This window comes from Nesoenas mayeri (genome assembly GCF_963082525.1).
Source record: "Nesoenas mayeri genome assembly, contig: SCAFFOLD_40, whole genome shotgun sequence".
Classification (NCBI taxonomy): domain Eukaryota; kingdom Metazoa; phylum Chordata; class Aves; order Columbiformes; family Columbidae; genus Nesoenas; species Nesoenas mayeri.
In genome coordinates, this window is record NW_027660032.1 from 332,946 (window position 1) to 359,876 (window position 26,931).

Below are 26,931 nucleotides of genomic sequence, written 5' to 3' on the forward strand. Positions count from 1 at the left end.
ATTTCTTCACTCTCCTCTGGAGCTGAGGGATCAGCCCCAGGATGCTGGAGGGTCCAGGAGACAAATGCTGCCCCATGGAGGAGCAGCCCCGGTGGCCTTGGGGCCGCTCATGGGCACCTCAGTTGTCACTCTCTCTCTGCTCCCTGCAAATCGGGGCTGCTGCTTCCCTGGAGCCGTGGCCAAGGGGAACAGCAGGCTGCTGCCTTTTCAGTGCTGATATCTCCTCAGAAAGACATCAATTTTGTTGAACCTGCAGTGGAACTGGAGCACAGGATTGATTTTGAGCTCAAGGAAGGTCTTGTGGAGAGCAGATACTGGTCTGCAGTCACATCACACACTGCCTACTGGTCATCTAGGGATATCACTCTTGTCCTTCTAACCTTTGTGTGCAAACATGACCAAGAACACACCAACACACCCAGTTTAGACACTCTTTGAATTTTGAACTGGGGATGGGGCAGGATGGGAAAGGCAATTTTAAAACAAATGGCTGTGCCCTTGGATTTTTGGGGCTCCTAAGGTCTCACGTAACTTGAGACAGTCCTGTTGTCCCTATAGTGGCATCCCTGAGGCTGCAGAGAGGAGCAAGCCATGGGAACCACTTGATCAGAGCTGTGTCTGTGCAAACAGCACCATACACACAGGGGCTCCTCAGGGCAGGGCAGAAGACTGGACGCCTCTTCCGAAACTGGTGTCAGGAATACAGCCCAGGGGCTGCTCCCTCAGGAGGACTCCTGCTCTCTTGGGGTTCTTGATGGATTCAGGGGGACAGGCTCAGAGTCCCATGGGGGTGTGCTACGGACCAAGGACTGGACTAAGAGCTTCCTTCTTGTTTGCACATGTCCAAGAAGACTGTAAGAGGTCTTAGACTTGTCTGCTTGTTGCTGTCTCGCCTGCAATAGGAATCATGGCAGATGGTCTCGTGAAGAGGAACTGTGTGCACCCAGCAGAGCTCAGGGGATCTCCAGGGACAGCATGGGAGGAAACTTTGGAAGGAGGGGCAGGTTACTCAGGAGGAATACAAGAATTCTGTGAGATTATGGAGGGAAAGAACTAGAATGGCCAAAGCCCAACTGGAGCTACACCTGGGTACTACTGTAAAAGGCAACAAGAAAAGTTGCTATAAATATATAATCAATAAGAGGAGGGCTAAGGAGAATCTTCATCCCATGATAGATGACGAGGGAAATACAGTGACAGAGTATGAGGGAAAGACTGAGGTGCTAAATGCCTTCTTTGCCTCAATCTTTAATAGTCAGAACAGTTGTGCTCCAGGTACCCAGCCCCCTGAGCCAGAAGACAAAGATGGGGAGCAGAATGAAGCCCCAGTAATCCAAGGGGAAATGGTTGGTGACCTGCTACACCACTGGGACACCCACAAGGCTATGGGTGATGGGACACCCACAAGGCTATAGCGAGACGGGATACACGCAAGGGTGCTGAGGGAGCTGGCGGAGGTGATCACTGAGCCACTTTCCATTACCCACCAGCAATCCTGGCTAACTGGGGCAGTCTCATTTCACTGGAAGTTGACTAACATGACACCCATCTAGAGGAAGGGCCAGAAAGATGATCTGGGGAACTACAGGCTTACCAGTCTAACCTAGGTGATGGGCAAGGTCATGGAGCAGATGATCTTGAGAAACATCACACAGCACATACCAGAGAACCATGTGATCAGGTCCAGTCAACATGGGTTTAAGAAAGGCAGGTCCTGTTTGGCCAACCTGATCTCCTTCTATGATAAGGTGATTCAATTAGTGGATGAGGGAAAGGCTGTGGGTGTTGTGTCCTTAGACTTCAGTAAAGCCTTTGACACCGTGTCCCACAGCATCTCCTGGAGAAGCTGCAGCTCATGGCCTGGATGGTGTATGTGCAATGGGTAAAGAACTGGCTGGTGAGCCAGGCCCAAGGAGTTGTGGTGAACGGAGCCAAATCCAATTGGTGACAGCTCATGAGTGGTGTCTCCAGAGCTCAGTACTGAACTCAGTTCTGTTTAATCTCTATCAGTGATCTGGATGAGGGTATCGAGTGCACCCTCAGTAAGTTTGCAGATGACACCAGGTTGGGTGGGAGTGTTGAACAACTGAAGGGTGGGAAGGCCACACAGAGGGATCTGGACCAGCTGCATTGTTGGGCTGAGGTCAGTTGTCTGAGTTTTAAGAAGATCAAGTTCCGGGTGCAGCACGTGGGTCACAACAACCCCAGGCAGCGCTACAGGCTCAGGGACGAGCGGCTGGAAAATTGCCTGGTGGAAAGGGATCTGGGGATGTTGAATGACAGCAGCTGAACATGAGCCAGCGTGTGCCCAGGTGCGCAAAAACACCATCAACAGTATCCTGGATTGTATCAGGAATGGTATGGCCAGCAGGACTACAGAAGTCATTATGCTGCTGCACTCAGCACTGGTGAGGCCCCACCTTCACTCCTGTGTTCACTTTTGGGTCCCTCTTCAATAGAAGGACATTGAGGAACTAGACGGAGTGCAGAGGAGGCAACGAAGCTGCTGAGGGGCTGGAGAACAAGTGTGGTGAGGAGCAGTTGAGGGAGCTGGGGCTGTTCAGCCTGGAGAACAGGAGGCTGAGGGGAGACCTTATCTCTGTCTACAACTACCTGAAAGGAGGTTGGAACATGGAGGGTGCTGATTTCTCCTCCCAAGTAGCAAGTGATAGGGCAAGAGGAAATGGCCCCAAATTTCACCAGAGGAGGTTTAGATTGAATATTAGGAAAACAATTCTTCCTGGAAAGCGTTGTCATGTGGTGGAACGGGCTGCCCAGGGCAGTGGTTGAGTCACCATCTCTGTAGGTGTTTTAAAGGCATTTAGACGAGGTTCTTAGGGACATGGTTTAGTGCTAGATTTAGGTTGTGGTTGGACTAAATGGTCCTGAGGGTCTCCTCCAACTGAAATAATGCCATGATTCTCTATTATCAACTGGAATATTCTTCTATCACATCTTCTAAGTGCTCTTCACATATCTGCCTCTTCACCTACAGTCCTGAAACTTAGCTAATTAGATGCACAAGTGTTGAATACTAATTGTAAATGATGAAAGCACCATGACTCTATCAGTCTGGTCTGATACCTGCCCGTCCCAGGCAAACACCTCAGGTACACGGGGCCTCTCGGGGTTTGCACTGGGTGCTTATAGTGAGACCATGGAGCTCAGTCCAAAAACCTGAGAACTCCCCTCAAAACTTAGAAACGAAACCAAAAACAACTACAAAAAGAACGAAAAACCCCACACTCTTTTTTTCATCAGATGAAATAATTCAATATTTCCAATAAAATGTCTGTGGAATTTCTATCCTTCCAAAATATGAATTTTCAGAATGTGTATGGACTGTGGGAGATGAAACGTTGGCCTTTCCCTGTGCTTGCAGTGCCAGAACTCTGTCTATCACTACGTGTATTTGATCCCCTGGACACCCAGGAGTTTCCAGCTGTCCTTACCCAGCTCACCGTGTCTGAACTCATCTCTTCAGAAGCCTGTCTGCACATTTGCACTTTCCATCGCTCCCCAGAGGTTCTTCCCCTCTCACTCTTGGCTCATTCAGAGCCTCTCAGCTCTCACTCTGCTTTGAGCTGCAGGCAGGTCAAGTCTTTCAGCAGTTGCTCTCGTACTCCCTACAGGCAACTCTTGAGTTACGGCAACGGACCTCGCTGGAAACTACTTAATTTAACCACAGAACTGAGAAACATCATTAAGTTCTATTGTATTTTTTGTTTTGTTTCCTCTAATTAAAAATTCCCGGGTGCCTGTTTACATCCAGTTCTCTAAGGAAACATGAAGCAATTCCTGCAAAGAAGCTGTAACAATCAGTGCGAACTTCAGTGCAGAATCTGATGTACAGAAATGTGCTGGAAATCCCAGAGGCCAATGAGCAGAACAGGGAGTTTGGGGAGCTGCTTATAGATTTCCTGCTTAGGAGTGTGACTCCTCTTGAGGTGTCCTGACCTGTCTCCTCACTCACACGGTGTTTTAGGCACCCACTTTTCTGACATATTCAGACTTTACCAGGAGATGTACAACATCAATATATACAGGAGGCTGCTGATACCACCTGTTCTAGAAAGGGAGAGAAGCACGAGCAGAGAATGAAATAGAAGAAATTTGGCTTTGTTCCTATTTATTATGGAAATGCTCTCTGTTTGGCTATTCCAGAAATCTCTCTAATCATCCACACCAGACTTGAAGCCTTTAGGAAAATGATGCACAGAGTCTTTGCTTGTAAGAGCATTTTCTATGTTAATGAGCCCTCTGCTGCCATGATCCTGAACTGCAGCTACTGAAAGAATGAACAAACCTCTAATGAAGTGAAAGGCAGAAGCAAACCCCAAGTTTCTGAGGGTGTTTGGACCCCATGAAGGGCCATGACTGACACAGCTGTGAAGGAAACAACCAGTACAGGTCCCTGTCCCTGGAGGCTGGTGAAGGAAAGACTTGCAGACACTGGTTCCAGGTGGTGAGGGCCATGTGGAGGTGGCTCTGATGCCATGTCAGCCCTTGATGCTTGTTCATCACCAGAATGGCCGAGCCCTGACCCTTGGGACCTGGTACATTTTTCTGAACTGTTTTTTAAGGCATTTCCTGTGGTCAGTGTGAGTGTTTTGTGTTTTGGGGGTGGTGTTTATGTCAAGTGCTGTTGCTTTAACTGCAAAACTCTGGTTTTCTGTGGAGCTGGAAATGCCTGTGAGTTCCTCACAACTCATCCAGCTTCTTTCATACACCTGGCAATGGTCACCAGTCACATCAGAGTCCCAGTCCCACACTTGCTTGAATCCCTATTTGGATCCATACCCATCACTCCATGAGGTTCATGGATCCACCAGGTTCATGGATGATTCCTGAGGTCCATCCAGGTGTGGGCAGTGTAAGAGAGGAGCAGAGCAGGGTCAGCTCATGGGCCATGACTGAGCACAGCCGCCCCAGCAGCAGCCGTTCCCCATCTCCCAGGCACAGCCATGCCCACAGCATGCAAATGGCACTGCCATACATGATTAGCCCAAGAGGGGCCTTTCTACCTTCCATATTCCAGCCAGTCAGGGCTGAACTCACAGCCATGACCAGTATCTTATGTCCAACTGCAGCCAATGGTTTCCTGCCAGCTCAGGATTGGAGCTTCCATTGCTGGAGGTGTTTAAAAGATGTGGAGATGTGGCACTTTGGGACATGGTTTAGTGGTTGTCTTGTCAGTGTTTGACTTACGGTTGGACTCCATGTTCTTAAGGGTCTCTTCCAGCCTAAATGATTCTCTGATTCTCTGATTTGGGTTGAAACCATCTCAGTTCCATCACCTCCAGGTTCCCTCAGAGGTGGCTGTTGTGTGGCACAACTGTCCTGGCTCTCCAGGCAGGTTGGGCACTGGGTTGGTGTCTGCATTGACAGTTTTCCCCTTCCTGGGGTAAAAGGCTGTTGAGCAGAGACAGTTGCAGAGATTTGGGTCACAGGGGTTTGCAGCAATCCTGTCAAACTCTGAGCAGGATGAGCTTTGGAGCCCAGGAAAAATGGAGATGCTCTGAAGGATGTTTGTGAACAGTGGTGCTGTCACTAGTAACAGTAACAGGGAACTCCTTATTCTCACTGATGATCATGATAAACTAAAGCTCTTTCATTTCATTCCTTACAGTCATTCTTGCTTTTCAAAACATCTACTACACCTCAGTAGTTGAGTCTTGAAAGAATTTCTTAGAACAATGCTTTTTCTCTCACTTCGTCTTTGTTTTAGTCATTTAAAGAGTACACCTGTTGGACAGAATTACTCCCAAATTGTGCTTCTTTCATTATTTTTCTACCTTTTAATTTTTTCTGATGTGGTGTGATGTGGAGGTTGCATAGGAGAACAGTTTCTTTTTGAGACCAAGGCAGCCAAGGAACAGATCCCAGGTCAGTGCAAAGGCCCAAAGGAAGCCAGAATCTGTATGTGTGTGCACTGACACACACTGTCACCTGCATTTCCAGTCTCTGCAGTCCCAACAGTGCCGCAGAGTGTGGAGTTCTGAGCTCCCTCATCTGCCCTGTGTGACACGTGTAAAATGGAACTACCCCAGTCCAATGGCTGGTTTTGATTCTCTTCAGAGCCTGAAGCACCACATGGGTCAGGAGACAAGCCAGGATACCCAACCAGGACTCACATACCCTTCACGTAGATTTTAGGTGTTCCCTGGCATCTCAGCAGACATGTCACGCTGATATCTGGGTGCAAGGAGCTGGTCAAGTGCCTCGTCTCCATTTCTATAATGATGGATTTGTGTCTGGCTGATGTGCAGACTCTGTGCATGGATGCTGACATCTCTTAAACAACCTGCTCTGAAAGGGTTAACAACACAGGCTGTTCTTTCTGGAGAGGCATTAGGACAGCAAAAAATAAGATCTTGACTGAGGGCAAAAGAATGGAAAAGATGTGGACAGGACTGTTTGGGGGCACTTGTAAAGCAGCCCTGTACTTCATGGGAATTACTTCTGTGGTCTGGAAGAACCTGAGAGTTCTCCCTAAATTAACAAGGTGAAGGGGAAGGAAGGACAGCGTCATTCAGGCTCCAAGGGACCTCAGGAGGCATCCTGACCAACCTCCTGCTCACAGCAGGGTCAGATCACATTACTCAGGGCTTTATCCAAACACATCTTGGTCACTTTCTGGGACAGAGTGAGTGCGCATTCCTGGGAAACAGCTTCCAGTGCTGGACTGTCCTCAGGACCGGAAACTTTCTCCCTTTCTACAGCACCTTTCCAAGCCCAACCATCCAGATTGGTTTTACCCATCTACTTGCACACTGACACAGACCAGAATTTACTGCCTTGGGTACAAGATTTTTGTGGGGGATGATGCTGAATGCCTTGCTGACTTCCAGGTAACAGACCATCACTGGTAACAGACCATCAATGTTCTCCCCACATCCACAACTCTGTCCTTTCCTCACAGAAAGCAAAGAGGAGGAACAGGCACAACCTCTCCTGGGCAAACCCCATCACTTTCTCTTCCAGACACCCAGAAATGGGGTCCCAGTGGACATGCTCTGGGGCACAGCCCTTAGTTCCCCTGCTCACCCATGGGCCATTTTGAAAAGTGCACACACTGTGTGAGAGCTGCCAGTGCTCAGGGAGTCCCCCCAGTCTCCATGAGCTTTCACAGATGGTGGAGAGTGGCCTCACTGTGACATGGTCCTGTTGTCCCAGCTCCTGGGATGCTGCCCCTGCTGTCCCATAGACTGCAAAGGATTGTGTTAGTTCCAGTGACCCCTGACTTGATCCCCATCCGCTGCTGTTTGTTCTGCCTCCAGTCACAGAGGCCTGGGACACATGGCTGGTGAAGAGGAAGGACAAGAGGATACAGGGATTCTCACCTCTTTCTCTTATTATATTCATCAGTGTCCACACAGTGTCTTTGTTTCTCGTTTAACTGTTCCTGCAGTAGTAACAGCTCATTATGGGCCCTTGAATTGCCTTACAGGTCTGGACTGAGTTTTGATCTGGACTGTTGCTGTACTTGGAGGCTGCTGTCCTTGCAGACCAGATGAACTCACTCCTGCCACCCTGCCTGGCAGTTCATTCCATCCGTGTCACAGCTCTGTCTGCAGCACTGACAGCTCCAGCTCCCCAGTCAGGTCCCTGGCTGAGGACATGGCCTCACATCTGGGCTGAGCCACCCCAGCTGTGGCACCAGCCCAGCTCTGACCTGCACAAGAAACCTGGTGCCAAGTGTCCAAGAGCCCATGTGTGCAAAGGCTTTGAATCAGAACACAGACATGACATGGCCAAAGGTTGATGAATGTCTCTCTAGACCTAGGAGTGTAAAACCAGAACAAAATGCCTGAATTCCTTTAACTGAAGACATTCCTTCCCTAGTTTGCAGAAATTAGAAAATTTGCTGTAACATTCCTGGTGTCCTGTCTAATGATGGGACAAGAAAAGATTATTCTCATACTGGTTCATTTTTTAAAATGAAAAATACAATGCTGGAAAGAAGTGTCTCTGAAGAGGAGAGAAAATCAACATCACTGATAACTTCAACTTCAAATTTGTGCCCCTGGAGCCCCAGAGACACCTGGAGGAGCCCAGAGGGGACAGAGAAAGGGACATCATGGGCTGCTCCTGCACTGCTGAGCTGGGCTGGGCTCCTGGGACACAGGGAGCTCATGGCAGCGGCAGCGCTGCAGAGAGACAGCTCTGCCCAGGAGCAGCTCCTCTGCACACGCAGCAGGGCTGAGGGCTCTGCCTGCAGCACCGAGGGCACAGGAGCCAAGCACAGAGAGGTTAAATGTAATGTGGGGTGGTTGGTTGCTGAGGATTCAATGAGACAAATCACAGTTCTAACACGGTAAGTCTCTGGCTGTAGGACAATGCAGCTGCATTTCCTGGAGGGAGACCTTAAGGTGGTATATCCCACAATTTACAGGATCTGTTAGGTCTCTCTCACAGTATCTCTGTTGCAGAGGAGAAGAACACACTTCAGAGCAGGGCTTCCCTGCTGCACTGTCAGAGGAACAGGGAATGACAACAACTTCTGCTGAGGGTGGCTGCAGGCGAGCACCCAGGGGTCCCCAGGGCTGTCCTGCAGAGCAGGGTCCCTGTCTGGGGGAGATTTCCATGGTGCTGTGGGGACAAGTTGTGCGGAGAAGGAGCATCCCCGATAAGGGCAGGAAAGGTGCTTCTGATGTGGAGAGGGTGCTGTGTGGGTCAGGGCTGCTCACAGCTCCAAATCACCCCTTGGATTTTTCTAAGGTGATGCCCCAATGACAAGATCTTTGCAAGGATTAGCAGACAGATAAGGAGCTTTCCTGAGCCTGTCTTTTCAGTTTCCTCTCCCAAGGGGTGGGGGGTGCAGGAAAGGATGAGATGAAAATGAGCTCTCATGCTGAAACAAGTCACTGAGACTCCTGAACTGCAGCTCTGAGTGATCAGCACATCCGCCAGGAGGCTCATGACATCCCTTCCCCACCCCTCTGCCTGTGCACAGCACCTGCATCACCTTGGCTGGACCCGTCAGCCTTAGTCTGACCTGTCCTGTTTTCCAGCCTGCAGACAGGAAGATGCCCCCAGGCAGTGACTGTGAACAGGCAGGATCTGTAGGGCCAGGGGGAGGGCACAGAGGGTGGGATGGTCTGTGAGCACTGACAGGGAACAGACATGGACAGGGAATCACCTCCCAGGGGAGAATCTCCAGGCAGCAAGGAAATGATCAGAAATGAGAGGAAACCGAACCCGGAATTGTTGTGGGAGGGAGAGCAGAGAAATGTCCCTGTGACCCCCTGCAGGTCAGATCCCTCCTGTGAGCAGCCCCCTGGCCTCCTGTCCCACCCAGCAAAGCCTCTGCCCTCAGGGCCGAGGGCTCCAAGGCATGAAGCAGCTCCTGTGCAGCCAGAGCTGCAGTTCCTCTGCAGAGCACAGGGGCTGAGAGCAGCTGCCCGGCACTGTTGGTGTCTGGGAGGTGGCTGCACAGCTGGGGAAGGGGGACGCTGTCTGAGTGCCCGGCTGCCTCTGCCCTGGCCTCTCTCACCCCCACCCTCACCGCATTTTCCTTCTTGCTCCCCTGCCCTGGGTCACTGCTGTTGGGATCTTGTTCTTGCTGTCAGGCTCTCTGGGGATGGCAGTTTCAGCTGCAGAGTCACAGCCTGATCTTGTGGGTCCTTTCCTGCAGGTGTGTCCATGGGCACACGTGTCCCAGCTTTGCTCTGACCTGTGGGCTGTGGGCAATGCACTCTGTGGGGCAGTGTGTTTCTTGGACTAAACGTGGTGTACAGAGACCTTAGGAAAGGTTGGGACTTATCATGGTCTGAGGAGGATCCCTCTGCTCTCAGCAGTGCCTGGTGGCTTTTCAGGGTAACATGGGAGTGTGATCAGCCCCCATCTCAGAACGGTGCCAGCTCAGGGTAGCTGGAGCAGGACAGAGGGACAGAGCAGCTGCCCTCGCTCTGCACTGACCCACAGGCACCCTCTGGTCTCGCAGGACTCGCTCTGTTCTCCCTGAGTGCAGCAGAAATGCTGAGGGTTTCTGACACGCAACAACACTCCCCAGGGTGGGAGGGGAGAAGGAGCTGTAGAAACACCAAACCTCTCCAACTCAGTTTCTCAGGCCTGGGGGTACAGATGCTGACAGTCCCTTCTGCACCAGGAGCGGCTCCAGCTGACAAAGCTGAACCCCAGGACTGGCCCCTGCCCACTCGATCACACAGGGTCAGGCTGAGTCCTCAGGACCCCTGGGCAAAGACCCTGCTCTTCATCGCACACTCATCAAGCACCGACGAGGCCTCAGCCAGGACGTTCTCCTGGAAAAAGAAAAGTGTTTCTGTGTGTGACGGGGTGGGAGAGTCTGAGGGAAATGGCTTTGGTTTTTCCCAGAGAAGTCTCAATATAAACCTCTTCCTCCTTGCACAGGTCCTCATGCCCACAGCAGCCAATGTCCAACAGCAGCTCCATCACCCAGTTCCTCCTCCTGCCGTTCACAGACACACGGGAGCTGCAGCTCTTGCACTTCTGGCTCTTCCTGGGCATCTACCTGGCTGCCCTCCTGGGCAACGGCCTCATCATCACCACCATAACCTGGGACCAGCAGCTCCACACCCCCATGTACTTCTTCCTGCTCAACCTCGCCCTCCTCGACCTGGGCTCCATCTCCACCACTGTCCCCAAATCCATGGCCGACTCTCTGTGGGATTCAAGGGTCATTTCCTATGCAGGGTGTGCTGCCCAGGTCTTCTTTTTTTGTTTCTTGCTTGGTTCAGAGTATTCTCTTCTCACCGTTATGTCGTACGACCGCTACGTTGCCATCTGCAAACCCCTGCACTACGGGACCCTCCTGGGCAGCAGAGCTTGTGTCCACATGGCAGCAGCTGCCTGGGCCACTGGGTTTCTCTATTCTCTGCTGCACACGGCCAACACATTTTCACTGCCCCTGTGCAAGAGCAATGTCCTGGGCCAGTTCTTCTGTGAAATCCCCCAGATCCTCAAGCTCTCCTGCTCATACTCCTACCTCAGGGAAATCTGGCTTCTTGTGGTCAGTGTCTTAGTGTTATTTGGGTGTTTTGTGTTCATTGTGCTGTCCTATGTGCAGATCTTGAGGGCCGTGCTGAGAATCCCCTCTGAGCAGGGTCGGCACAAAGCCTTTTCCACCTGCCTCCCTCACCTGGCCGTTGTCTCTCTCTTTATCATCACTGTCATGTTTGTCTACCTGAAGCCCCCGTCTATATCCTCCCCATCCCTCGATCTGATGGTGTCTGTTCTGTACTCAGTGGTGCCTCCAGCAGTGAATCCTCTCATCTACAGCATGAGGAACCAGGAGCTCAAGGATGCTTTGTGCAAACTCATATCTTAGTTTTTTCTGAAGCATTAAACCGCCCATCTGCTTCTACATAGCAGTTTTAATGTAACGAATTACCGGAGCAGCCTGTGATCTGTGTTATCTGTTTTTATTGGTTGTTTTTTTTATTGTGATAATTTGTCATCCACTTTCTAATTCACTGTCTGCTCTTCTTTTATAATCCCTGGCTGTGTAAATGAGGAGCCATGGTCTGGTTGTATTTAAACAAAATAACGTTTCTCGTAGTGACTTGATTTTTGCTATATCCTTGCTGCAAGGCCTTTTTGGAGCTGCAGGGATAGTTTCTGTGATGGAAGGAGGGGAAAGAAATCCAGCCTTGGAGCCCTGCCAGGGAGCAGCAGCGCTTGTTCTTCCAGAGCTGTTCTGGTTCAACTCCCACACTCTCCTTCTCATCCCTGGTGTTGGTGCAAGGCCTGAGTGCTCTGGTAGCTTGGTCACCGTCCTGCTGTGTGTCAGTGCTGTGGGCGCAGGCAGGGACAGGCAATGGGCACTGCTGTGACAGAACTGGCCTCACAACAGCCTTTCTACAGAGAAAGGTGATCTCCTATGGGCAATACATGATGGTTTATGTCTTCAAGCATATGCTTACAATAGTGTCCCAAAGATTCAAACCCCAGTGTGCAGCTGAACAGTGTGTGTGTGCAGGGCTGTCACACAGCAGTGTCCTCTCACGGCCAGGCTCCTGCCAGAGACCTGCAGGACCAGCAGAGCAGGGCTGGGCTGTGCCCCTGTGCACTGGACACCCCGTGGAAGGAGCCCCAGGTCAATCACCATGGACTGGCCCCTCACAACCACCATTTCCAGCACTGGCCTCTCACCCACAGAGGTTTTTCTTCCCTCCATGGATGGACACTCAATGAATAGTTCAGCAATCCATGTTTGCTTTGTACAGATGAGATGTGAACACGCACATCATGTATGTGAGGTGACATGAACCTGAGTGAGCACAAACACCATCAACTATTCCTTTCCATTCCATTAAGGCCTGTGGCACAGACGAGGTCCTGAGGTCACTTTATATTAGGAGGAACAACCTATGGGAAATCACCTGAATGCAGCACTGGGTTGTGCTTCCTTGAACTGAGCTCCCTCTGTCCATTCCTCGTGACGTGGGACATGTCAGATGAGTGCAGAGCAGGGTGACACAGCACAGGGCTGAAGTGACTCCCATGCTTTAGGAGTGCCAAAAGGAGGCCAGAGGAACACTGTAACTCCTGCCTGTGTGTGTAAAAGGGACAGACTCTGTCTCTGAGCATCCCTGGGTGCATAAGGAGCCCATGAGGCCAGCTCAGATGTGGACAGCTGACAGAACGTGACATTTCTGTGTGTGACTCGAGGAACAAACCCCACTGGATCAGTGAGATTCATCTCAGCTGCCTTGAAAACGATCACTGCAAGTGCTCCAGTCTGCTCTGTCACCCTTTCTTGTGAGTCCAGATTGTGATCTCAAAAGTGCCATAGAAACCAGAATGGTTCTGGGGTCCTAAGGAAACACAGACCTCAAACCCATCTTCAAGAAGAGCAGGGATAGGAACTGGGATAACTACAGGCTGGACACCCTTCCTCCCTCCCTGGGAAGGGGATGGGACACGTCCTCCTGCGGCCATTTCCAGGAATGTGAAGGACAAGGAAGGGATTGCTGAACCCAAAGGGACAGGGGAAAGAAAGTCATATTGTGTACAGGGCGTTTGCAAGGCTCAGCCATGGTCTCCTTCTGACCAGAGTGGTGCTGATGGGGCTCAAGAAGTGGATGCTGGGTGGGAAGTTGTCTGAACCATCAAGCCCAAATATTACCAGTGGTACAAAGTCCTGTGTGCAGCCAGATACTGGTGTCATCTCTCAGTGACCAGCACTTGGACAACACTGTTGAACATCTTATTCTCCCCTTCTATGATGTACCAGAGAGCACTTTCAGTACCTTTGAGGATGATGCAACCTGAGTGGAGGCCTTGAGCAGCCTCACCTGGTTCACCCTGAGCAGGAGAGTCAGACAAGATGAGTGAGACAAGGGCTCTCTGCAAACCTGAGTTATTCTGTGATTTGACAGAGTTTTTGCCTTGGACAGGTTTCTGCAGAGAGAATAGGTGGAAGAATAGGAAAAAAAAAAAAAAAAGGCAAAAGAGGACATATGTGCTGTGTTAACAGAAGTACAGCAGTTCCAGTGAGGAGTGCTTTTCACTCTCATTGTTAGTAGGAAATGTATTGGAATAATTTGAACAAGGTGAGGAAGCGAGATGGGTGTCTATGGCATGTGGGAAAGAGGGGCAGGGGTAGGACTGTGTAGAGCACGGTTCAGTCTGGTCAGGTCCTGGGTGCTAAGGAGGGGGATGGATGGGTGTGGTATTGTGAGGTCAGTTGTGTCTCAGACACTCATAATCCAGTCAGAAAAATGTGGCTGTGAAGGGACAGTGGGGTCAGTTCTGTGTCTGGAGGTGACAGCCCAGCAGCAGGGACATGGCTGGGAAAGAACCTCTGCCCAAGGGCCCACAGGTCTTACCCAGGAAGAGAGACGGGTTGTCATGTCCATCCCACCTGAGAACAAGGCGGGACATGGGCAGGGACATGGTCGTGTCTGTCAGAGAAGCTGAAAGGCCAGCAGCACTCATGGGATTTAGAAGCACAAGGCGAGGTGACTTCTCTCTGGTCAGGTAAAAGAGCACAAGAAGCCTAACGGGTTGGGTTCCCTGCATGAAGGGCAGTTTATGAGATGGTCGAGCTTTTCTTGATAGTGGGAAGAAGCAGGAAAGAGAAAAAAGGAGTCTACTTGGAAGGTGAGGAATGGATACGAGGAGGAAGAAATGTCACTGGAAGGGCAGTGCTGTGGTGCAAGAGGTGACCCAGAGGGTGCTGGATCAGCCCTTGGTTTGTGTTCCAAAGAGCAGCCAGTGCGGGTGCAGACACTGCAGTGAAGGTGCAGAAATGCTGGGGTGAGAGCAGGTGGGGAAGCGAGATGGGTGTCGGCAGCCTGCAGGGAAAGAGGCTGGAGCTCATGGCTTCTCCTTTCTGCTACAGAAAACAAACCAAGGGGTTTCTGAGCATCAGAGCTGAAGAAAAGACTCAAAGGAGACCTCATGGTGGCTACAGCTTCCTCACAAGGGGAGAAGGAAGGGAAGGTACTGATCTCTTATCTCTGGTGAGTAGTGAAGGAGCCCAAGGTAATGGCAGGAAGATGTGTCAAGGGAGGTTTAGGTTGGACATGAGGAAAAGGTTCTTCCCCCAGAGGTGCTGGACACTGAACAGGAGGGTGATGGTGGGTACGATGCCATGTGGTCAATTGTGTCTCAGGAACTCATAGTCCAGTAGGAACCAATGGGTGTGGAGGGCACTGTGAGGTCACTTCTGCCTCTGCAGGGGATTGGCCAACAGCACGAACATAGGTGGGAAAGGACTGTGAGGTCACACACACAGACGAGCAATGGGGCCCAATCAGCATGGCTTGATGAAAGGCAGGTCCTGCTTGACCAGCCTGATCTCCTTCTGTGACAAGGTGACCGCTGAGCAGATGAGGGAAAGTCTGTCGTGGGCAGTGAATGTGTCACACGGGCTGTGGGTGTTGTGTCCTTAGACTGCAGTGAAGCCTTTGACACCGTGTCCCACAGCATCTCCTGGAGAAGCGGCAGCTCGTGGCCTGTATGGTGTATCTGCGATGGGTAAAGAACTGGCTGGAAGGCATTTTAGAGCCATTTGTCCCCTTCCTGTTCACATGGGCATCCCATGAATGCATCACTGCTCTACCCCAGTGTAGACAGGCACAAGGCCTTCTCCTCCTGGATCTCTCACCTCACTAATGCCACTGGTTTCTCCAGCAGCCTCATCCTGGACTGTGGGATGCCCAGAACAGACCTCCCGAGACAGTTTGACAAAGCCTTTTGTCTAATCCTACCCCACATCCCTTCTCAGTCCCCTCATGTACAGCTCAAGGACCAGAAAGGTTGGGTGCAAGTGGAGCACTGAGAAAAATGGTCAGGAAGACTTTGAGGTGCACAGAGAGCTCATCACCATGTTGGCAAGCTGCTCTCTCTGAACAAGCCCAGAAGACCAGCACAGCATTTGCTGTGTCCCAGAAACTCGCCTGGAAGTTTGGGATATGGAGAAAAGGTTTGGTCTGGGAAGGGACAGACAGGGGCTGGTGGAACTGGCTGGTGTGACCGTGAGACGTCTCTCCAACACCTCAGAAAAGTCCTGGCTCTCAGGGAGGCTGCATGGTCCTCTGAGAAAGAAAATAGCAAACATGACTTATCATGGAATCATAGAATAATTGTGGCTGGAAGAGACCCTTAAGATCATCGAGTCCAACCATAACCTAAATCTGGCACTAAAACATGTCCCTAAGAGCCCCATCTATCTGTGTTTTAAACACCTTCAGTGATGGGGACTCCACAACCTCACTGGGCAGTCTGTTCCATTGCTTCAAAACCCTTTCCTTGAAGCATTTCTTCGTAATATCCAATCTAAGCCTCCCCATGTGCAACTTGAGGCCATTTCCTCTTGTCCTATCACTTGTTACTTGGGAGAAGAGACCAACACCCACCATGATAAAACCTCCTTTCAGACAGCTGTAGACAGCTATAAGGTCTCCCCTCAGCCTCCTGTTCTCCAGGCTGAACAGCCCCAGTTACCTCCACTGCTCCCCATCTGACTTGTTCTCACAACCCCTCACCAGCTTTGTTGCCCTTCTCTGAACTCACTCCAGCAACTCAAGGTCTTTCTTGTAGTGAGGGGCCTCAAACTGAACACAGGATTTGAGGTGCTGCCTCACCAGTGCCAAGAACAGAGGGATAATCACTTGCCTGGTCCTGCTGGCCACACTATTCCTGATGCATGCTGGGATGCTGGTGGCCTTCTTGGCCACCCGGGCACACGCTGGCTCATGTTCTGTCACTGTCCATCAACACCCCCAGGGCCTTTTCCATTGGGCAGATTTCCAGCCGCTCTTCCCTGAGCCCGTAGTGCTGCCTGGGGTTGTTGTGACCCAAGTGCAGGACCCAGCACTGGGCATGAAACTGAACAACTCCAAGAGTTGGATTGTTCACCTGGGATAGAGTAACACTGAGTGCAAGTGTAGACTGGGAGAGAGTGGCTGGAGAGCAGCCCTGCAGAAAGGGATCTGGCGTGATGGTTGGCCACAGGGTCAACAGGAGGCAACACTGTCCCCCTGCAGTCAAGACGGTAAATGGCATCCTGGGGTGCATCAAACACAGCATGGCCATGTGGTCAAAAGAGGTGACTATGCTGCTGTATTCAGTATTAGTGCGGCCTCATCTTGAGTCCTGTGTGCAGTTCTGGGACCCATATATTTTAAAACCCGGACATAAAGGTCCTTGAATGCATCTGGACCATTCCCAAGCCCATTGGAGGCCCTTAGGAAGAGTTCCTCTCTCCAAATATCCAGCCCAGCTTGTTGCTGCATGAACAACCAGGAGAAACTGCCCCTGGACCCTCATTCCAGATCCCATCTCCTCCACCCCATACAGGCAGTGCTCTCCCCCTTGGCACTGAGGTGGTTCCAGGGACCCAAGAGACACCTGTAGGAGGAGATGTTGGGTGGGGATATGGTGTCCTTCAATGCTCCTCATGGTGCCTCCTGCTGGGCTTTGTGCCACTGGTCACAACCCTCTGAGCCTGGATGTTCAGCCAGTTCTCAGTGGTGCTGAGCAGGAACATGCCCACGAGCACATTGGGCTGCACTGGGAGGAGCGTGGCCACCCAGACAAGGGCAGTTATTGTCCATCGTGACTCAGCACTGGTGCGGTCACATCTGGAGCCGTGTGTCCCAGTGTGAGGTTCCCCATTCTGGAGGAACGGGAGGAGCTGTTGTGTGGCCAGAGAACATCTGGGTCACGTGTGGAGATGTTGAGAGACCCAAACTGCTTTAGCCTGGTGAAGGGGAGCCTGAGGAAACGTGCTGTTTCTACTGAAACTGAGTTGATTTCTTCATGCATTTTGAACCTCTCTCCTTCACAGCCAGTACAGTCTTTTGTTTAGATTTACTATGAGAATAATGAGATAACGCTGTTTCTTCCCTGGGGTAGAGTTCATTTTGTCTTTTAGCAGCTTTACAGTGTTTGCCATTTGCTATGAAAGGAATGTCAGAACTCACTGATATCTCGGCTGTTGTCAGGAAAACCAAGGACTTCTTTGGCCATCCAGCTGTGGATGCAGATTGGCAGGAGGGGACACAGACAGGACAGCACCTGGATTGACATGCAGGTCAATCAAGGAGCTATTCTCTACCATTAGCGTCATGCTTGGTATAAAGCTGGAGATGCCTTTTCCAGCCCATTAGTTTTGGTTTTCTCTCTGCTTTGCTTAGCTGTGTTCGGAAGTTCCATTCTATTGGGAGTTCAGTGTTAGTTCAGTTTTACGATGTTTTCCAGTTTTTCAGTTGGCCCTTCGGCCTCTCTGCTTTTTGCACTTGTACTTTCTCTTGCCTGGATCAGCTGTTCAGGACCAGGGTGCTCTCTTCTTTTGGGCTGCCTGTTCAGCACAACTGGAGTTCTGTGGGGTATGGCACTGAGTGTCATATATTTTACTTTATGTGCATTTTAGTATATTATTAGTAGTAGTGTATTATTTTTATTGTCTTATTAATTTTCTCTCTAAACCCACAAGTTTCTCCCTTCCCATTCCATTCTCTCCCTTATCCCACTTGGGGACTGGGGGCAGGATGTGAGCAGCTCTCATGGTCTTGGTGGCTATGGTAAAACCATGACAAGAAAGGGCAGTAGTAGCTTCAGAAATCCTTAAAATCGCTTTTCAAGATGATGGGAGCAGGGAAACAGAATGAGGAAGGAAAACCATCAGACATTGCAGCTCTGGAGGTCCAGAGTGGAGCTCAGGATCAGGAAATGTCATTCTGAGCACAGTGCTGTGGTCATTCAGAGGGACTCTGGATCAGTCATGGCTTTGTGTTTCCAGGAACAGCTGGTGAGGATGGAGAGAGAGCAGCACAGGTGTGGACACACGGGGCTGAGAACAAGGTGGGGAAGCGCAAGGGATGTCTGCAGCCACTGGGGAAACAGCCACAGGCCTGGGACAGTGCAGGATGGACCATGGTGGACATGGCCAAGGTCATTGGCAAGGCTGGATGTCCCTGAAAGAGCCAAGGTCTTTGTCCCCTTGCCTATGGCTGATGTCCCTGCCAGCGAGGCCTAAGAGGAGACACATGGTTGTCATGGCCATGGCACCCCATTGCCTCCTTGCACCCCCAGGGAGTGTCACACCATTGTCCTGCACTGGGCATCACACTCCCCACAGCCCCAGGAAGAGCCCTGAGCCACACGTGAGGGACAGGATCTCCCTTCCAGGGGCAGGGGCTCAAGGCTTGGCCATTGTCCTTCATCAGACAAGCCAAGGGCTTTCTCAGCATCAGAGCTGCTGCACTCTGCCTGTGCCTGATGCAATCACTGCCTCCAATTATCTGCTCTAACGAGTCCCTGGGAGTCTTTGTCAGTAACAGCCCTCAGTGGGGCCCATTAATGCTTCAAGGTACTTTGGAGTTTGTTCTGGCTTGGACTTCTTGAGCAGATTCTTCAGTCTGTGCTTGGTATCTGAGGTTCATGGACTCAGCACCAAATACGCCATAGGGTTCATTAAAACGCAGAAAGGCCTAACGAGCAATGTTTCTTTCTTTATTTTTTTTAAACCTTCCAGATTTGTAGAACTAACTGTAGAGGTTTCAATGGGACACTTGCTGAGGAAGGTTTCAAAGATCTAATGAAGGAGGTTTATTATTTCAAGGTTGTTTTCTGACATTTTCCAGTGTGTAGAAAAAGTGACAGCAGCATTCTACACTGGACATTGATCCCGAGGGTCTCCTGAAGACATCTGGACAGGCAGGAGAACAGTCCTTGAGGCTGGACACTGTATGGACAACCTGGCTCCTCACCCCCGCCCCTAGTCTGCCGGTTCCCTCCTTGGCCACCAGAGATTGCATCACTTTTCCTCCATCAGACTTCTCCACTGAGCTCTGCAGGAGATGCTGCAGCTCCTGTGCACCAGCTCCACCTGCTCTCCTGTGCAAACACTGCACAGTTCAATCAACAGCAAAACACTTTCCTCAGCTGTGTGTGTAAGTGGATCTAATGAGGTCCAGCATCCACAAGGGACACCCACACAAGAACTGCTTTAGACAGAGAGACAGGAGAGGATAGAAATAAACACAATGAACGTGTTGACTGCCATGTCAATTAGAGCTCTGAAGAACGGGGCAAGTTTGTAACTCCCTGAAGCTCAAAGCAGAAACCAGACAGTTGAGAGGCCACTGAATGATCAAAGAGCAAGTGGAGGAGAAACCTGAGAGCACTGGGAAGGGCAAACGTCCAGACAGTGCTGGAAAGTTGTCATTGGACAGGGACATTGAATCAGGAGAGGTGGGAACTCCTGAATGACAAGGGAGATGAAATCACAGAGTGTTGGTAATAGAAGTACAGGGAAAGACCAATATTTCTTCTCCTACCCTTAGTACATCAGTCATCAGCTTCTCACCATAAACAGCCAGTGCCATTTTAGGACCCAGTGTACCTGAGGTGCTGGCCTGGTACTGGCATCTATCACACAGGACCTGGGGAGACCAGAGCACCTTGCAGTGTAGGTGGAGCCTGGGCAGGGGTTCCCGGGGCATCTACACTGGCACCAGGTGTTTGTGTCCCTGGAGATGAAGACACTTGTGTCCTAGATCCATCCCCAGTTCTGGAGAACTCTTTCATTAACTGCCACCAGATGGCACTACAAGCATGAAGCTGAGATCATGTTGTGTCTTGCACAGCGCCCCATGCCCTCTGAACCTGCCCTGCCCAGGACTCCTCACACGTTGCCCAGAGCGAGTCACACTGAGGTGTTGGCTGGTTCCCTGGCTGGGATGGTGGTTTAGATGGTCAACTACAGCACAGGTGGATCCTGCCCCATCATCGCCTGCTCTGCTCCAGTCTGAAACAGAGCCCAACATCACAATGGGATCATGAGAGAACTGAGGTTGAAGGGACCTCAGGAGCCTGCAGTCCAACCCCTCACCTACTGGGTCACACCAAGGTGTTCAAGCCTTGATTCAATCAGAGCTTTAGTAGGACTAGAGAAGTGATCACCCCTTTGTACTGGGCACTGGTGAGGCTGCACCTTGAATCCTGGGGTCAGTTTGAGGCCCCTCATGACAAGGAAGACATTGAGGTGCTGGAGAGAGTTCAGAGGAGGGTAACAAGGCTGGTGAAGGGTCTGGAGCACCAGTCTCACGAGGAGCGGTTGAGGGAGCTGGGGCTGTTCAGCCTTGAGAACAGGAGGCTGAGGAGAAACCTTATTACTCTCTACAGCTGCCTGAAAGGAGGTTTTATCATGGAGGGTGTTGGTCACTTCTCCCAAGTAGCAAGTGATAGGACAAGAGGAAATGGCCTCAAGTTACGCACGGAGAGGTTTAGATTGGATATTAGGAAAAAATTCTTCAGGACAAGGGTTTTGAAGCAATGGAGCAGACTGCCCAGTGAGGTTGTGGAGTCCCCATCACTGAAGGTATCTAAAACACAGATAGATGGGGCTCTTAGGGACATGATTTAGGGCCAAAATTAGGTTATGGTTGGACTCGATGATCGTAATGGTCTCTTACAACCACAATTATTCTATGATTCCTTGATAAGTCATGTTTGCTATTTTCTTTCTCAGAGGACCATGCAGCCTCCCTGAGAGCCAGGACTTTTCTGAGGTGTTGGAGAGACGTCTCACGGTCACATCAGCCAGTTCCACCAGCCCCTGTTTGTCCCTTCCCAGACCAAACCTTTTCTCCATATCCCAACCTTCCAGGTGAGTTTCTGGGACACAGCAAATGCTGTACAGGTCCTCTGGGCCTCTTCAGAGAGAACAGCAGGCCAACATGTTGATGGGCTCCCTGTGCATTTCAAAGCTTTCCTGACCATTTTTCTCAATGTCTGGCTTGTACCCAACCTTTCTGGTCCTTGAGCTGTACATGAGGGGACTGAGAAGGGATGTGGGGATGGAGAGGAAAAAAGACTTTGTCAAACTGTCTTGCGAGGGCTGTTCTGGGCATCCCACAGTCCAGGATGAGGGTGCTGGAGAAACCAGTGGCATTGGTGAGAGGTCCAGGAGGAGAAGGCCTTGTGCCTGTCTACACTGGGGTAGAGCAGTGATGCATTCATGGGATGCCCATGTGAACAGGAAGGGGACAAATGGCTCTAAAATGCCTTCCAGCCAGTTCTTTACCCGTCGCACATACACCATTCAGGCCACGAGCTGCCGCTTCTCCAGGAGATGCTGTGGGACACGGTGTCAAAGGCTTCACTGCAGTCTAAGGACACAACACCCACAGCCCGTGTGACACATTCACTGCCCACGACAGACTTTCCCTCATCTGCTCAGCGGTCACCTTGTCACAGAAGGAGATCAGGCTGGTCAAGCAGGACCTGCCTTTCATCAAGCCATGCTGATTGGGCCCCATTGCTCGTCTGTGTGTGTGTGACCTCACAGTCCTTTGCCAGCCATGTTCCTGCTGTTGGCCAATCCCCTGCAGAGGAAGAAGTGACCTCACAGTGCCCTCCAAACCCATTGGCTCCTACTGGACAATGAGTTCCTGAGACACAAGTGACCACACGACATCGTACCCACCATCACCCTCCTTGTGGTCCAGTGTGTGAGCAGATCAAACTAAGCTGCTTTCATCAAATGTATCTGATAGATTTCCTATCAAGGTTTGAGTGGAGAAACGTTCCTCAGAGGAGCTGCTGTATTTACTCTGGGACATTTTATATCTCTGCTTCTGCCTCGTCTTTTGTTTTCCTTCTTCTGTCTATTCTAAAGTGAAAGAGCTCTTCAAGGAAAAGATTTGTGGAATCTTACAATAACACAGGATGGAAGAGACCTCCAAACAACATCTCTGTCCCACTGACCTTTATGGCACCCCAAGGAACAGCTGATGGCATTTGTGCTCCTTTGGATTCATCTCACCACATGCACACAGTGGACATGCACATGATGTGTATGTTTACATCTCATCTGGAAAATGGAAACATGGACTTTAGACCTAGTGTTTCATAGAATCCTTGAATGTCCTGAGTTGGAAGGATCCATAAGGATCATGGAGTCCAACTCCTGTCCCTGCACAGGACACCCCACAGGTCACCCCGTGTGTCGGAGGACGTTGTCCAGTCTCTTCTTGAACACTGTCAGGTTGGGGCTGTGACACCTCCCTGGGGAGCCTGTTCAGTGTCCAGCACCTCTGGGGGAAGAACCTTTTCCTCATGTCCAACCTGACCCTTCCCATAGAATAACTGAACCATAGAATAACTCAGGTGTGAAGAGAGCCCTGAACATCATCTTGTCTCCCTCTCCTGCTCAAGGCAGGGTGCACCAGGTGAGGTTGTTCTAGGCCTCTGTCTAGCTTTGCATCATCCACAAAGGAGCTGAAAATGTGCTCCATGACATAATGAAGAGGCAGAGTAAATCTGTTTGACAGTGTTGGCCCAAGTACCCATCACTGAGGTATGCCACTTGTAACTGGCTGAACACAGGACTTTGTACCACTGATGATGTTTGGGTTTGGTCATGCTGCCAACTCCCCACCCATCACAACATACACATCTGCATCCCAGATCTCACCAATCTGCTCTAAGGCTCCACAGTAGACCATGTCTGGGGCCTTGCAAAACTCCATGTCCTCAACATGCCTTTCTTTCCCCTGCCCATTTGGGTTCAGCAATTCCTTCCTTGTCCTTCTGCTGCCTGGCGATGCCTGCAGGAGAATGTGGCCCGTCACCCTCCCGGGGACAGACGTAGGCTGAGCATCCTGTCGTTCTCCCAGTTCTCCTTCCTGCCATTCCTGAAGATGGGTTTGCCGTCTGCCTTTCTGAGGGACCTCTGAACCTCTCTGATCGCTCTGGCCCTTCTGAGACCACAATCCAGAATTTCCCACAGGGAAAGAGGGGCAGGTGTAGGACTGTGTAGAACACCATGTGATGGAGATGGCAAAGGTGATGGAGCAAACAGGGACACTTGCAATGAGCCTGTCCAAGGGAGCTGAGATGAATCTCAATGGGCCACTGGGGTTTGTTCCTGCAGTCACACATAGAAATATCAGGGTTCTGTCAGACATCCACATCTGAGGTGGCCTCATGGACGCTTAAAACACATTTAGATACTCAGGGAAAGACAGTTTCCCTTATATACATAGAAGCAGGAATAACGGTGTCTCTCTGGCCTTCTCTTCCTCTTCCCAAAGGATGGAAGGCACCTCAGCCCCATGGTGTGTCACCATGTTCTGCACTCATCTTTGATGTCCCTCATCAATGGACATTGGTTCAAGGAAGCACATCTCAGTGCTGCATTCTGGTAGTTTCCTATGGGATATTAGTCCCAAAATGGTGTGACCTTAATAAACTGTCTGCCCCACAAGCCCCAAGGAATAGATGATGGTGTTTGTGCTCAATCAGGTTCATGTCACCTCACGTACACGATGTGCATGGTTATATCTCATCACTACAATGCAAACATGGTCTGCTGGACTACTCTTTCAGTGTCTGTCTGTGGAGGGACAAAGAGCTCTGAGCTGGTGTTTGAGGCCAGGGCTAGAAATGGTGGTTGTGAGGGGCCAGTCCATGGTGATTGACCTGGGGCTCCTTCCACGGGGTGTCCAGTGCACAGGGGCACAGCCCAGCCCTGCTCTGCTGGTCCTGCAGGTCTCTGGCAGGAGCCTGGCTGTGAGAGGACACTGCTGTGTGCCAGCCCTGCACACACACACTGTGCAGCTGCACACTGATGTTTCATCTGTGGGTCACTTTCTTGGACATGTTCTTGAGAGAATCTTTTTAAGAAGACTTAAACCTTCAGGCCCTGCCCTGAGGAGATCACCTTTCACTCTGAAGAGGCTGTTGTGAGGCCAGCTCTGTCACAGCAGTGCCCATTGCCTGTCCCTGCCTGCGGTCACAGCACTGACACACAGCAGGACGGTGACCAAGCTGCCAGAGCACTCAGGCCTTGCACCAACACCAGGGATGAGAAGGAGAGTGTGGAGTGGAACCAGAACAGCTCTGGAAGATCAAGTGCTGCTGCTCCCTGGCAGTGCTGCTGTGCTGGACTCTTTCACCCTTCACCCATCACAGGAACTGTCCCTGCACTCCAAAAGGACTTGCAGGAAGGATATAGTGAAAAACAAGTCACTACAGGACCCTTTACTTTGTTTTAATACACACAGATCATGGCTCCTCATTTACAAAACCAGGGTTTATAAAAGAAAAGCAGACAGTGGTTTAGAAAGGGAATGACAGGATTATCAGAATAAAAAATGCCACCAATTACAGAAAATATAGATGACAAGCTGGACCTGTAACAATTTACATTAAAACTTCTATGTAGAAGCAGTTGAGCAGTTTATTGCTTCAGAAAACACTAACATACGAGTTTCCACAGAGCATCCTTGAGCTGTTGGTTCTTCATGCTGTAGATGAGGGGGTTCACTGCTGGAGGCACCACCGAGTACAGAACAGACACCACCAGGTCCAGGGATGAGGAGGATATAGAGGGGGGCTTCAGGTGGGCAAACATGGCAGTGCTGACCAACAGGGAGACCACGGCCAGGTGAGGGAGGCAGGTGGAAAAGGCTTTGTGCCGTCCCTGCTCAGAGGGGATCCTCAGCACGGCCCTCAAGATCTGCACATAGGAGAAAAGAATGAAAACAAAACACCAGAGGTCAAAAAATACAGTAACCACAAGAAGCACAAGTTCCCTGAGGTAAGAGTGTGAGCAGGAGAGCTTGAGGATCTGGGGGATTTCACAGAAGAACTGGCCCAGGGCATTGCCCTTGCACAGGGGCAGTGAAAATGTATTGGCCATGTGCAGCAGAGCATTGAGAAACCCAGTGGCCCAGGCAGCTGCTACCATGTTGACACAAGCTCTGCTGCCCAGGAGTGTTCCGTAGTGCAGGGGTTTGCAGATGGCAATGTAACGGTCGTACGACATGATGGTGAGAAGGTAAAACTCTGCTGAAATTAAAAAGACAAACAAAAAGAGTTGTGTAGCACATTCTGCATAGGATATGGCCCTGGTATCCCACAGAGAGTTGGCCATGGATTTGGGGACAATGGTGGAGATGGAGCCCAGGTCAAGGAGGGCGAGGTTGAGCAGGAAGAAGTACATGGGGGTGTGCAGGTGCTGGTCCCAGGCTATGGTGGTGATGATGAGGCCGTTGCCCAGGAGGGCAGCCAGGTAGATGCCCAGGAAGAGCCAGAAGTGCAAGAGCTGCAGCTCCCATGTGTCTGTGAATGGCAGGAGGAGTAACTGGGTGATAGAGCTGCTGTTGGACATTTGCTGCCTGTGGGCATGAGGACCTGTACAAGGAGGAAAGAACAGTGGCAAGTTAGGGGAAATAGGCTGTTTCTCATGGAAACCCCCCTCCCTGATGGAGGGATGTTTCAGCTCATTCTCTCTTTCTACCAAGTAAGAAAAACTGTTCATCACAGCTTAAAATACAGCTTGGGCATTAGGTTTCCACGGACACACCTCTGGGGCAAGACCCCTTGAGTTGATATCAGAACAAGAAGTGACCAACACTCGCACCCCAACCCCAGAGAGCAAGAGCACCAGGGACAAATGGAGAAACAGGGAAGAACACTGCAGTGCTACCATAAAACAAAGCAAGGACAGAAAGGCAGACGGGCATGCTGTGGAACCTTCTCCTTACCCAGCTGTGCTGCTACAACTCACATAATGACACTGGAGAGCAAGTACTTTTAGCACCTTTTTTTTGTACCACGTTTCAGGAACCCTTCACCTGGAGGTCCAGCTGCTGAGGTGGAGACTCGTGACCTGGACCCCATGGCTTTGGGGCAGAGGGTCTGCTGGGGAGGAGAGGAGACCAGGGGTTGCACTGGGAAATGTGTCTGCACTGCAGGGGATGGAAGGGGGTTCCTAAATCCCGTCCCTGGCATATCTGGTAGGAGCTCCTTCTCCCTGCCCATCTCTGTGCTGCCTGCAGCTGTGTGTCTGTCCCTGGATCTGCTCCCTGTCAGTGTCACAGACCCCGTCCCACGTGCTGTGTGCTCAGCTCTGTCCTGCTCACACCTCCTGGCACTGCCCAGGGGCAGCTCTGTGTGTGCAGGGGCTCAGGAGCAGCTCAGACACGTCCTAACGAGAACTGGGGTCTCAGTGTCTTCTCCAAAGAGAGAAATAAATCCCCATGTCCCACTGCACACCCAGACGAGCAAGAGTGGAAAACTGAAAGCACAGACTCCTTCCCTGGCAGCTGTTGCTGTCTTGATGTCCTTGTTCAGAAGGACCCTCTGCCATGTCAGTGGGGGGATCTGGAGCTCTGAGCAGCCCTGACCCACACAGCCCCCTTAAACCCCACAAGCTCCCTGCCTGCCCTGCCAGGGGTCGCTCCTTCCAGCCACAGCTGCTGCCATGGGATCTCCACGGGCAGGCTGAGCGCTGACCCTGGCAGGCGGCAGAGTCCCTGCCCGGCACAGCCCTGGGGTGCAGGGACCCTGCTCTGCAGGACAGCCCTGGGCACCCCTGGGTGCTCCCCCGGCTTCACAGTTGTTCAACATGGCCTGACAAGAGCCCCGTCCTTACAGATCCCACAAGCTGTGCCTGTGCCAGTTTCAGGAGATGCCTCCAGGAGC

At 51.1% G+C, this 26,931-nt stretch overlaps 3 protein-coding genes across 3 annotated transcripts in view; 2 read left to right on the forward strand and 1 right to left on the reverse strand.

Annotated features, from left to right (window-relative positions):
• Positions 1-26,931, forward strand: part of LOC308052349 (olfactory receptor 14A16-like) — a gene marked incomplete at its 5' end in the record, with an annotated part of 255,248 nt that overhangs the window by 173,408 nt on the left and 54,909 nt on the right. The window lies entirely within an intron of this gene.
• LOC308052360 (olfactory receptor 14J1-like) lies at positions 10,397-11,311 on the forward strand (the record flags this gene model as incomplete). Its single annotated transcript, XM_080364441.1, has 1 exon — positions 10,397-11,311. The coding sequence occupies one exon, from the start codon at positions 10,397-10,399 to the stop codon at positions 11,309-11,311; it is 915 nt and encodes a 304-aa protein (XP_080220567.1).
• On the reverse strand, positions 24,701-25,615 carry LOC308052338 (olfactory receptor 14J1-like; the record flags this gene model as incomplete). Its single annotated transcript, XM_080364425.1, has 1 exon — positions 24,701-25,615. The coding sequence occupies one exon, from the start codon at positions 25,613-25,615 to the stop codon at positions 24,701-24,703; it is 915 nt and encodes a 304-aa protein (XP_080220551.1).